Source organism: Mugil cephalus, chromosome 12, assembly GCF_022458985.1.
Source record: "Mugil cephalus isolate CIBA_MC_2020 chromosome 12, CIBA_Mcephalus_1.1, whole genome shotgun sequence".
In the NCBI taxonomy this organism is placed as follows: domain Eukaryota; kingdom Metazoa; phylum Chordata; class Actinopteri; order Mugiliformes; family Mugilidae; genus Mugil; species Mugil cephalus.
Genome location: NC_061781.1, coordinates 13,596,716 through 13,610,440, shown reverse-complemented (window position 1 = coordinate 13,610,440; position 13,725 = coordinate 13,596,716). Strand labels below are relative to the sequence as shown.

The 13,725-nt window shown below is 42.5% G+C and overlaps 1 protein-coding gene across 1 annotated transcript in view; it reads left to right on the top strand.

Annotated features, from left to right (window-relative positions):
- The first annotated feature begins 4,027 nt into the window (after positions 1-4,027).
- Positions 4,028-13,725, top strand: part of LOC125018133 (potassium voltage-gated channel subfamily H member 7-like) — a 36,959-nt gene continuing 27,261 nt past the window's right edge. The window contains exons 1-2 of the mRNA XM_047601843.1: positions 4,028-4,519; positions 4,861-5,091. Of these exons, the coding sequence (XP_047457799.1) occupies positions 4,444-4,519; positions 4,861-5,091 (307 nt within the window). The 5' untranslated portion in view covers positions 4,028-4,443. The remainder of the gene's footprint in view (positions 4,520-4,860; positions 5,092-13,725) is intronic.

Sequence of the window (13,725 nt, the reverse complement as noted above, 5' to 3'; positions counted from 1 at the left end):
CCTCTGCTTGCAGATTAAATGATACAGCGAAGTCTCATACTAAGCCAAAAGTGCAGGGTGGCCCTTTTTTTTTTTTCTTTTTTTGCTCTTATTGCTCTCATTGGAGGCAGATGGTGCAGAACGTGTGCAGTGCTACATGAGGTAAGGCAGAGGCAGCAACGGCACTCGGGTGTTTTGCAGCGGTGGATTATTCTCAGAGACAGGGCCGTAATGGCTTATACGAACAATGAGTAAGCCCCGCGATTGTGCTCCACGGATGTGAGCGAATGGGCCACGGCGGCCGAGCGAAAGTGGAAGGGGTGAGAGAGGGAAAGAGAGCCTGAGAGGCGGAGAGTGCGGCGCTGCCGTGAGACCTGGATTAGGCTCTGGACGGTGGAAGCTGCTGAGGCCGCTGCTATTTTTTCAGATTGCTCTAAATTCTCAGAGATTATGAGCAATGGATGAATGAACGACTGAATGAATGAACAGTGTTTGTTCCGAAACAGCCGTGCCAGAAACCTTTAAACTGGCCGAACGGTAAAACAAAATAAAAACAATTAACAACGTCATGCTGCACAATTTTTAATTTAACGTACTCAACAACGGTGGAGAGGATGCGCTCCGTGTCCCATTTTCCCCCCCCGTCACACTGTAGTTGAGCTCAGCCGTGAAGCAGGAGTCTCGGCCAGACAAACAATCATTTTGTTGCTCTAAAGATGGATGCTTTGTGACACAGAGGTTTGAATCCGAGTGCTGCTTCTTCGCTAAAGCACCGTCCTCATTTCGGAATCACTCAAAGGTGAAACCGCTGCAGCCCAACAGACCAATTACAAGCCACAGAGCGAGGTATGCCATCATGTTATTGGCATTACTGCACAGCATTGCTGGAAGATTTAATGCCTTCATGTGTCTTGTTTGAGTTGCACCATTTCAAGAAATTGTGCGCGTTTCAGTCAACTTTCTCTTAAGATCAGCATAGGAAGGACCTGCATGTCTCTACTTCTTTTCTCTTTACTGTAAGTTGCACGGCAGGCTTCTCTGGCTTACGTAGGTGTCAAACTAACTCTGGTAGAAGAAACTCAAGTGTAATTAGGCACGAATGGTGCAGATGCATTGTGAGGTTAAGAGGCATGCTGAACTAGTTGAAGACTACAGCGTGTCTTCACCCAAGGCACGCAGCTGTTCGTGGGAACATCGTTTCCCTTGTGTGCAGCTCTCAGTTGATATCACCCCTCACCCACCCAACGCTCCCCTTTGCTTTTTTTTTACCAGTCAGCATATATGCCAATGTTCATCAAGAAGCACGAAACAATGTTCTTCGTCACATCAGTCATAACGAGGTAAGTAATCGTTTTGTTAATGATATTAGAATGAACGATCTAATCTTTTTATCCCGAGAAACTAAAGAAACAAAAAAACAACAGGGCTAACTTAATTGCTAGTGAGTAATGACTGTCCTCTGAAAGGTTCAACTGTGGCTGTGTTGTGAGTAATGGATATGAGCTGCAGACTGGCTTAATGCAACAGTGATTTGATAAAATATAGCAGACACAGCTCTGTGGCCCGGGGAGGTATCCTTTATGGGTACAGGAGGAGAAACGTTGCCTTGCATGTTACTTGCAAAGTCAAAAAAATAAAATAATAATAATAATAAAAAAAAGCTGGCTATGCTTACTTTTGGAGCAAGTTATTTTCCGAGAGCAGAGCAACTCGAGAACTGTTACGTCCACAACTGTTTGCCCAAGCCTTTCAAATGTGGGCCAATTAGACGGAAGAAAAATAATGTGTTTACACTATGCACACTCCCGCACGCATCCACACAAGTACAGTACAAGGCAGCAAAGAGACACGCCAACCAAGTTCCACATGAGCTAAAGATTTCTGAACAACGATGATACACAATCTCATAAAACGTTCACGTGTTGGGTGGTAATTGGTTAAATGCATAAATAAATGAGTCACGTTAACCAGAAATGTATAATCCCAGATGTGATGATGCATTCGTTTAGTGCTTTCTCTCACACTCAATTGGCCAGATGTTTGATGAGCTCTGGCGGAAATGCTGGGACAGATGTTTGCACACTGTAAGGCTGGCTTTGCATTATGCATACATTTTCTTTTTCTCCCCCCCCCCCTCACCCACCACCTGGCTGCAGTCTGCACAGATTAGCCTGACTGATATGTCTCTTTCCATTCACCCATTCATGAAAATCTCATGATGGAAGAGTGTACATGGTGTGTGTACATGTGTGTGTGAGTGAGTGTGTGTGTGTCCGAGAGAGAGAGAGAGAGAGAGAGAGAGAGAGAGAGAGCGAACTCAGTTGCACATTGCATAATTGAAATACATGTCCCATCGCCGCCTGCTGCCCCCAGAGGAAGCAGGAAGTGGTGAAACTGCAGGACCATGGACAGCACCTCAAGCCAGTTCCACTTCAGGTTAATGTGAGCTTGTCTTTCCTGGCAAACGCTCACACCAACTTGTGAAGTTCCCAAATGAAACCTTATCAAAATAGAAGCTATATTCTATATAACTTCTAAGAGATGGAATGTAGGGTTACTTGTAGTAGCCCAGAATGGAAAAAAGCAAACACAGATTCTATAGTTGCACTTTTACACCTTCATCACGAGTTCTCCTACAAGGGAGGGGTATTCTGTTGGTTGTAGTGTGCAACCTAATGGCTGAGTGCCACTAATTTCTAAACACCGGTGCTCTAGCTTATTGCTTCAATATTCAGCAACGGGTTTTCAAATACTTTTTTTTTCTCCACCTGAGATCCTCTTCAGTACCAAGGACAGCAACTTTAAGAAGCTATTGGAAACCTAACAAGGCGGTTCACGTTTTCAAAGGTGATGTGTCGAGCTACACCGAGAAGTTAAACTCTGTATAAGTGCATAATGGGTGTTTATATGGACTTTTAACTGTGAAATATGCCTTTAAATTACATACACTTGTCGCATGCACTGTAACAGCCCAGCACTAAATGCCCCTTCATGACTGCTATAATGTTCAGTTTATGTTGATGCAGAGCGGGAGATGTGGTAATTCAGCTGTATTATCGATTTGGAGGATGTGGTTTGCGGTGCTATTAAACTGAACTGAACTGAGCAACTGTACTGAACGCATTTCTATTATTTAGCCGAGCCCACTTACTAAAAATGGGGTTGTCAAAATAAGGAACATGTCAGTACCACACAAAATGAAAACACAGTTGAATCAACAGCTCTCTCGGTTATTTTAAACCAAATCCAGAATACCTTAATCTTCATGAAGCAATGATTTAGTGTGAGGCTGTTACATTAGAATACACTAGTTTTTCTCAAATGTGCCTGATAAACTGGCAAGTGAGTGTGTTGTTTTTTATGACCAATTATTCTGTAAACACCCTACTCTGAGATATAAGCCTTCAGTTACTCTGCAAGTTTTGTGACGCAAAGATGGACACTGCCATTCAGTGTAAAGTCACAGACAACCATCTTAGTTATCTTGGCATAAAACAAGGGGACAAGTGACTGACGCAGTGTTCATAATCTAGGTCAAAGTCTGTCCTCTTCACACCTGTGTTGAAATGTAATGATATGTGATAATTGATGAGGTAGCCCAGTCTGCAGATTAGCATATTTCCCGTACTGATGCTCTTCAGTTAATATGCGTTAAATTATTGTTGTTTACCGAAAGGCTTGTGAATACATTAACCAGTGGTCTCTTATATGCATATTCAAATCAGTGGATAAATATAGAACCATTAAGGTGCATGTTATTTCATTAGTATATACAGCAAGTATGATGCTTTAAAAGTGCTTAATCTAGACTTCAAACCAGTGCAGAAAATGTTACAGCCTCTTGGAGGTGTGTTCTGAACACATATCTATTAGCTAATGGTTATTAATGACACCAAAGATAAAGAAACTAGAATAGTGTGTGTGTTAGTGTGTGTGCGTGTGTGTTTTCCTGTGTGCGCAGAGATAACAGAACTGCTGCATTTTGTTCACACTGGCAAAATACACTGTAAGCGCATCTATTGAGATAATGCTCAGTGTGGCTTCGAGGCTGGGACTTATCCATACCCGAGGTAGCGGGAACTAAGCCCCCGGGGAGCAACGTCACTCCCCTTGGCATATCAACCGCTGTCCACTGTATGCGCCCAACACACCACGACAGAGGACGTCAGGATCGAGCCCATCATCAACGCGAAATGCTCGACGAACTGCGTTTGACACGAGCAATCCTCCCCGATTCCGTGCGTTTCGGCGAGGAGGCATTCGCTTGCTCAGGCATACAAGCGGGATAAATAACTCCTCGGCGAAGTAGGAAGGTCATTTAAAGTGGAAGGAGCGCTCGCGTCTAGCATGGTACCGTGTGCGGATGTTGAGGGGGACATCACAAAGAGCCAGCAATTGTAACTTCGGGATTTACTTGTTAAATGCGCTTTTGCCGGAGATCGTTGGGATATTCTGTGTGTAAACATGCCTGTGAGGAGAGGTCACGTTGCGCCACAAAACACATTCCTTGGAATGATTATTCGGAAATTCGAGGGTCAGAGTAAGTATGTTCTTGGTGTAAAAATTATGCTGCCAGATAGGGGAATGCATGAACAAATGTTTTATTATTACATATTATCACTGAGCTAAAGATTAGTGAATACACTGAAGTTTATCTTACGATTAAGTCCCAATTTAGGAAGGCTGTTTGAGTTTTTTTTTCTGTGATGTTGGCTGATAAACCATCAGTAGACAGCTTATTTTTTAAAAAAAAAAAAAAAACAGTTCAACTGAAGAAGCGAAAGTGAGCTTACTTTAATTGCTGGTTGGTTTTATTCATGAGGCTGAGATCAGATGTGTCACAGCAAGGAGTGCACATGCATATCTTTTCTTTTCATACAGACCGTAAATTTGTGATAGCCAATGCCAGGGTGGAGAACTGTGCAATCATCTACTGCAACGACGGCTTCTGTGAGATGACCGGCTTCTCTAGGTCAGACATGATGCAGAAGCCCTGCACCTGTGACTTCCTGCACGGTGACCTGACCGACAAAGAGGCCATCAGCCAGGTGGCACAGGCTGTGGCTGGGTCCGAGGAGCGCAAGGTGGAGATCACCTACTACCGTAAGGATGGTAAGTAATTAATCTGGCACAACTGTGTGGCTGACACGGCGTGGCCGTAAGCCAAGAGGTGTCTATTGTGTCGCGCTGCTCCTAAGAGGGCACCTACTCCTGGTCCTCATTGTGTCCACTTCATGATGGGGCCTGTCAGTTGGTCACTAACAAGCCAGACTCTGTTACAAGATGTACAACCTACCGTACCAGTAATAGCAGTCAGCCCCGAAGTGACTCTCACTATGTAAAAGTAATTAGATAACTTTGATCCTTCTCGTACACCTGAGAAGTTATGCTTGCTGAATTCAGCAGGTGAAGCAAGGCAAAGAAATATTAATTTGATAGCACAACGTAGGTGATGCATAAAATATTAGAAATATTGTCTTTTTGATCCACCTCCCCGCTGTGTGTTTAGTGGCAGTGTATCAGAAATAATGTAGGACACATCTTTTTGACGTGCACATAGCAATGTACGTCTTAGTTTCCTATTTAACATGCATCACTCAGTGGATAACAGTTCACAAGGTGTTACAGCATGTCAAGTCATAACATAATGGAACAGTTTTGTGCTTTAATGGACTGTAAATGGCTGACATTACGCTGTGTGTTACTGGTTACAGGTTTGCATAAAAACCTCTCTCATTCATTCCTTCATTCATTCATTCATTCATGCATTTTGGCCAACCACAGTCCTGCTATGAATGTTGTGCTGCAGAGACAGCGATGCAGAGTCACAGAGAATTAATTCGACGTTACCACTCAGAGGCATAAATCCCCAGATTGACCACCCCCTGCCATGCTCCTACATGAGCCTTTTATACTCAATGTGACATATCTGTACAGAATCAGACCAGTGCTGCTCCTCTTGTACATTAACAAAGTGCTTTTATGTTTTAATTCTGCACCAGTGTTTGCACTCAGGAAGGCCACCTTTTCGAATGGCACGGTTGCTATGGACTTATTGTCTTTATCTTGTGGTGCCCGTGAAAGCATGTGCACAGAGCGGGACTATGCATGAGGAGTCTAAGCTGGAAGGGGGGAAAAAAAAGAGGTAATATTTTATTTAATCATATGGAGCCGAGGCTTTAATTTTTAATTGTGAGTTTGATTAGATTCTAGGCCATGGATACATGTTTAATCTACCATCAGCAGCCATCAGTCTTTTCTTTTCTTTTTCTTTTTTTTTTTTTTGGCTAATCATGGACAAACCAAGAGCCAGCTGCTACAGTGCTAAAATAGATTTTTGCAGAAACCTGCAAGACAATTACACAACACACTCTGGAGTCTGTCCCTGAAAACAGCTTGGTTCACGAAGGATTTTAAAGCAACTTCATTTAGTTTCCCATCCTCCTATGCTCTGTTCTCTTGAAGCCCGGCAGATGAGAGCCGCGGGAACCTTCCAACATAATCATCGCTCCTAGTCTCTTCACAATCCTTCCTGGTGCGCATCGCGGCTTCAAGATACAACTCCTTAATACTCCTCAGAAGAATTTATGGCGAGCGTGTGTGCTCATGAATAAAGATGTCAAGACTGACAGCGCAGTGACTGGGAATGAGCAGCTTACAGAGCAAATGCATTAAACTGGTGTGGAGGACACAGTTCACACGTTGCCACACTGCTGTAGAGGAATGAAAGATTCATGCCATCCTTGAAAGCAATAGCCTTATTGATTCAAGGCGGCCTGAAAATGAAAGTTGATGGGCGGGAAGTGGATGCATTTCACGTCTCCTCCGCTAACGGCATTTCAAGTTATCAGCCTTAATGCAAATCCGTTAATCCTTTGTATTTCATGCACCTGCTGTATGTCACAAATCACAAAATAAACCAGCTTTAGCTCAGACAGTTTACCCCGTTATTCTGTTTTTTGCCCAGGAGATTCAGTCACCAAATATTGGTTGAACTGTGATCTACATGTTTAGACGAACTGAGACTTAACGTAGCGTTGTTTGTTTCCTTCTCCCATCAGTAACTACAGTGGGAAATCTTAAAAAGTAGGATGGTGATTTGTTGAAGCCATGTGACATCAGGAGCAACAAAGCTTGGGCTCTTTTCACTAAAAAGGCAAAAAGTTAAGCTGCTTATGTGTATGCTTAGAAATTAAAAGTAGCGGAACAATGATGATCGTGGGAGCTCAGCGAAGGCCTTTAGCACAGCAGTATTTCCTTTTTTTTTTTTTTTTGCATTCCCATGTATACGAACAGCTGAGGAGAAACCACAAATTCAGTCTTCCGCCTGCGACGATACATAATCAGCGAGATAAATGCTTTCCCCATGATGACTTTGTAAAGCTATCCTCTTCCACGGGGTGTAATAATACTTTGTACCTGAATGAGTCTTAACAAAAGGAAGCTGACACCGCGGAGCAGAGAGAAGTTAAATGCATAATGGCTACAAAACAGCGGCAGCTTAGCTAACCGTGCTGAATGATTGGGGGCATGTGGTATGCGTGGGTGCAGGGTTTCATAGGTGACTCCCCACCAAGGGGACTGAAGGGCCATGTACCCCTGCTGAGCGTTTAGTAGCAGGGGAGCGGGGCAACACAGAGCGCCTGCAGTACACAAGGTGTGCTGCAGGACACTTGGGTGACCGGCCTCCAAAAGAGCACATACATTTTTCATCACTCTTGGCCCTCTTTGGTCTTTCACAGTATGAGGCGAAACACACAGAATTTTGCTGGCTTCATTTGTTAGAGTGAAATCAGCTTATCCTAGCAGCTGCATCATATCGCACTATGCATTAAGTGCTATGAAAAGTTTGGATAAAATCCTATAACTGTTGCTCGTTCCAACCAAAACGAATTAAATCAGCTTTGCAAACACGGCTCATAATTATGATATACCTGATTATTGGTTCTGGGGCGGAGCCACACAGGTCTGGCTTCAAAATGGACAGCGGTGGAGTTTGTGTTGTAACATTCGCCCCCGTAACATCTGTGTTGATCTGCTCGTTAACTCCCATTTTCCCATCCGGTGCATTCAGTCGGCTGACGTTCGTGCTACGCTGAACAGAATAAAAGATTGCGCGCCAATATCTCATGAATTGATGAACGTGAAAGCACAAATGAAATGTTACTTGAACTGTAGCTATCCCCGATGGCCCCGAAGACACTGAGCGAAGATGAAATTAGGCCAGATCCGTGTAGCATACATCAGTTTCACTGAGGCGAGATATTGCCACAAGGCCCAAGGACTCTAAACAAAGGGTTAGCTTGCATGGCCTCTTCCTACATGTCCTAGTCCTGATAGGCTACGCCCCAGTAATGTTGTGTTATTGGCTTAAGCAGAATAGCCCTAAAAGAGAAGCATGTCATATTTCATTATACAAGACTTACGACCAAGCAGTAGTTGTAGGGCTGTGTTTAAAACGCTGCGGTTGCGGATAGGACATTGGTGGAAAGATACAAAAACAAAAAATCAGCTTTCAACAATATTACGCATGTTTCTTCCTAAAGCAGATCAGCTTATGCAGATTAATATGAGGCCTTGATAGATCAAAATGAAAAGTAAATGAGTCAAAGGCTTCTCTTTTTGAAATGAGATTTTCAACAATGTATATCTCTCTACAGTACAAATATAAACACGGCTATAAGACATCTTACTTATGCTTCCAGCGCAACTCTATTTGACCTGCGAGTCATCACTGTAATACTGTCCAAAGGATCACTTTATTAAGCAGCAATGTTTTAATAATTGATGATGGAAATAGAAGCTACAGTAATGAAATTTCCATCATGAAAAGGGAGCTAGTCTTAATACTCTGTCCATTCATTCAAGCAGGTGTAAATAACATTTCTTGGCTTTCAGGGAAACACTTTCTATAAAGGTCAAGGAATGAATGGACAGTCACTCCCTCAGGATGCAAACTGCTCAGAGATGTTACCGTGACTGTGTCTAGCAGCTATAACCATGCTCGTGGATGGTAGCGTTGGAGGATCTTTGTGTGGGAGAATACTAAACAGTCATCAGTCCTCGGGGTGCATATACTATAGCTCATGCGTATTTACATACACAAAGTTAATTATGTGAAATGTGAATATAAAGGGCAGAGTAATCCGGTGAGAGCGAGATGGAAAGGGCTGCAGCTTTAAAGAAGACACATGCAAAACACACATATATGAAAGACAAAATGAAAGACAGTGCAGCATAAGGGGAAAAACTGTGCATGTGTAAACGGAAACACTTCAAGGTGAGTTTCCAAGGACAAAAAAAAATATATATATATTCTGGACAGTGAATCGACTACATTGTGGATTCATGCCAACGCTGTCATTGTGTGAAATTAGTGCAAAGACACACAGATGCAGTCAGTTTAAACTCACTGAAAATCAAGAACGTAAAACGGACATCTTTGTGCATTTTCACCATTTTTGCTGTGTCCTAAATATAATTGTAAATGAAGATCACACTCACTGTAAATGACTCACCCACATTCACCAGTGTAGTTAGACTCTTAACTCAGCAGAAGTGGATACCTCATTGTCTCATTGGTAGCCATTATGACTGTGACACGCTGTACACACCTGAACAGTCTGTCCTCAGCTGCTGTTCGGTAATTTGAAGCATACTGGAGTCTTCAAGTGGAGAGCGTGTAGTGGGATGTTGTGATGAATGCCACTAATGGCGTCAATCATTCTAACTGCACCGGTTTAGATATAGTCAAACAGAGGGGAGTGCTCATAAATTGAAAAAAATAAATAAATAAAAATGGCACACATAATAAAAAAAAAAACATATTTTGAAGATAATAAAAATGTAATCCCTGTTTCCAGCTCCAATCCTAGTACACATTGTTTTTAAGGTCAAGCAAAGCTACTTTCACAACTGTAACATCAGAACACATTACGTTTTTTTTAATCATGAAAAAAAGTACTAAGTGAGCTTTTTCCATTCTGTAACTCTGTCCTCCAGATATAGAACACAGTAGTATCACGGTGGCTCGCAAATAGGTCAAATTAAAAATCTCAAATCCTTTTTTCACTGATTCTGCGAGAAAAAAAAGAACATCTCAGAAAGCTGTCTGACAGTTTTGCTCATTACGGCACTTGAGCCAAGAAGCAATTTGTTACTCTACAGGGGGCAGCGTCACAGAAAAGACAATGGGATCTTTTACTCTGAATTCAGTTTTTATTCACAAATTGTGTGGCTTGAGTTTGACAGTTTATTGTTTCTTTAAAACGAAATTTGGTCCTATGTTTTCCAAATTATAATACAACGGTAGAATCCTGGAGGTGACCCCACCTGAAAGGACAGGGACATGAGTGTTCAATAAAACAAATTTTAGCTAAAGAGACAAAATCATTAAGTCAGCTTTGGTTTTATTGACTTTTCTGTGCAAAGACTGTTTTTGTAACTCCAAAATAAGATGAATACCGCGATTGTTCTCAATCGATGACTGTGCCCTCCTTTCTCCAGCTCATGAGTGACACGAGTCACATGGCGCGCTCCCTCTGAGTTTAGGTGACGAGAAGAAAAGCACTCCCTGTTCCACTTCACAGAATGTTCCTGTTGTTGAGCCGAATGTGAAGACTGTAGGGGCAAGTGCGCAAAAACATGAAATAATATAGAGACTGGAGTGTGTTATCAGACGGAATCTGGAACCAGAAGAATCTTTCTTTTGATCCATGTTGGTAGAGGTGACATTCAGCAGGGTACCAGATGAGAAGGCACCCCCGCGGCTTAGCCTTTAAGCATTACCATTGTTTCCCCATCTGGTCTGGAAAATTGTAGCCCAGAAATATTTCTGCTGAATTTACCATCTTGGCTGCACACAGATGATTTGTTCAGTGTAATGTGCACTAGATCTGTTGTTGCGAACAACTCTGTGTATGAGACATGACAATAATTTTACAGGATCGTGAGAATTATGCTTCTCTTTGTTTACATGCAGCACCTTGGTGTCAGCCGGTATTAGAATCACGTTTCTGTTGGCTAAGAGGCATGGGCCATAAGAAATGTGTAGTATGCGTAACAGGACAAAAACAACAACAAAAAAATGTATATTTATATGCTTGCTGCTGTAGTGAACTTAAGAAATTCATATTTAATGGAGGGCTCTTTGCTGAACTCGGAGAAGCTTGGCTGGCCACGTGATCTGACGACTGAGTGGCTGGGGCGCACGCCACATGGGCGGAAATCCCCTCGACAGCTGAGTCTCGCCCCGATTCGACTCCCGAACCGGGTGAACCTTCGCTGCGCGCCGTCCGCCTGCTCTCTTTCCGCGAGCGTCTTGTTGATCTCTATCTAAATGCAAAAAGAAAAAAAAAAAAGGTCTTCTGGAAAGCTGCATTTATGCCTGGCGCTGGAGCAAACCTCCTCCTCTATTTCTAAAAATAGAGAAAAGATCTGCTGATGTCATGTAGTCACGTTTTTAATTTCAATACTGAGCAGCTGAACTGTAAGATGGGTGTCACCGTTCAAACGCAGCAATTTGACCTTTCAAAACAAGTTGTGCACTCAGAGCATTTATTCCTTATTTCCTCATTTACACCCAGTGCAATGTGCCAAATGTGTGGCTGGAAATATAACATGATAAATATGACAATATAAAGATTATTTGGTGCCATCAATGAGAAAGCTTGAGCAAAAACTGTGACTTTCTGGCAGCTAAAGCTTACTTTTATATTTAGAGTTGTGATCACGATGTTCCCAAATTAATTCTGCCCGGAGAACACAAAAAAAATTCCTCTTTGAGGACTTTAGAACCAACAATTTTAATTTATTCCAGGACTCATCAGAAAATTTAAAGTTGGCTCTGAATAACCCTCACGCTCACTTTTTTTTTAACCAGTAAACAGATAAAAGTCGGAACACACAATGTCCCCTTTTGCAAAAGGGACAATGCAGAATTAGGTGAAGGATTTCTGGGAAATGCAGGGAAGTGCTTTTTATGAACAGGGGGATTTTCTGGGGAAGGACTCACAGTTCCCCTGTTCTCTAAGCACCGCTCTCCTACTTTTCAGTGTAACACAACCAGGCGCCCATGACACCATACAAGATGGGGGCGGAGTCCACACCTGCTGGTCTTATAATGAAAAATACTGCACCCTTTATTCCCAGCTATTCTACTTGATACATTTGCAGCACTGAATTCGAACCTGCGCAAATATACCAATTCGAACATTGTGATGTTTTCCATTTTAATAAAATCCTATTGTCAGTGGGGACAATGCAGCATCACTTCTGTGAGTTTTGATGCAGGGATCCGTCCAACAGAACTCTGGCCTGTTGAGGCAGACCATGCTTGTTATATTTAGTCCGACAGCAAGTCCACCGCTAATGAATGCTGCTGGCAGGGTGTCTGTGAGCCCTGAGGAGATTACAGTGAACACTGGTAATATGTGTCCTCTATGAGTAGGAGAAAAACAACAAGCCAGACAGAATGACAGACAGATCTACACGTAGAGACAAAGGGACAGTTTTAACACTCCGCATTTATATTTAATAACGGTTTTCCAAATGGTAAATACTAAGACCTATTTCTGTTATAGGACGAAAATCTGCAAAACCTGTTTGGTCATCAGCTATGTGACTGAAATCCATCAAGACACCTTTTTTTTTTTTCTTTCTGTGCCAAAGATGGTCAGTGATGCTGTTTGTCACCCTTTCTGCAAAGCTGTTGTGGTGTTGTTTAGAGTCCACTGGGCAGAAAGTGTTATTGGTGGGAAGTTTTGCCTGCGGCCGTCGACAGCTTTTGCTAACACAGCAACAAACAGTGCAGTTGAGAACTTGAGATATTCCCGTGTTTCTTCCCCCCTACCTCACTGCCTCACACAATGCTTGTTTTTTTTAACAACTATTCCTATGTGCACACCTCGACCCCTATATTTGCTGAAATCTGTCCTTCTATTTGACATATTACACCAAACCATACTGTCTAAGGAATACTGTGACTCTTGCACTGTACTGACTCAATTTCCGACATATTTCTTATATTTCCTCATACGTTCATTAAAGTCCTCTAAAAATAAAATGGGACGTCCATGTGCCTTTACACACACTGCACTATAAAGCACTTGTATGACCCAACAAACATACAAAAAGTAATTTTGTACCCATTTAATGGTGTTTATGAGTTTGTCGTTTGTTGTAAAACAACACTTCCTGCATTCTAGGGTGCACACAGATTTTGCATTCATTGAAATGCACATTTCATTTGCAGCACTGCAAGTGAAAGAGAGACGGAAACATGTATCAGACAGATATTTTATATATCCCGTGGGAAATTTGCTACATGTCCAGACCATTAGAGCTGACCAATCAGAGACAACTGATTTGTTTTTGGGGAGGTGACTGGCCTTTATTTACCCTGGAGATGCCAGACTCAGTTCTTATCAGAATATCAGAATCCATAAAAGTACTGCAAGGTGGGGAGGGGGGATTTTTACCCACAGTTTTCCCCCACAAATGTTAATTTCTTTATACACATTAATATGAATCCAACATATTGTAGTCCAGGGAAAAATGGAGGCAGGAGACGTTATCTCTCAGTCAGCACTTCACTCATTCAGCGATACAAGAGTTGTCCCAGCAGCACACCGTTTCACAAAGAGCGCCACACTAGCCGAGACCTGTCAATCTAAGTCGCCTTTACAGAGTAGGCCCCGCCCCATCGCTGCTGAGCCAATCACGAGGGCACATATTACACGCTGACTC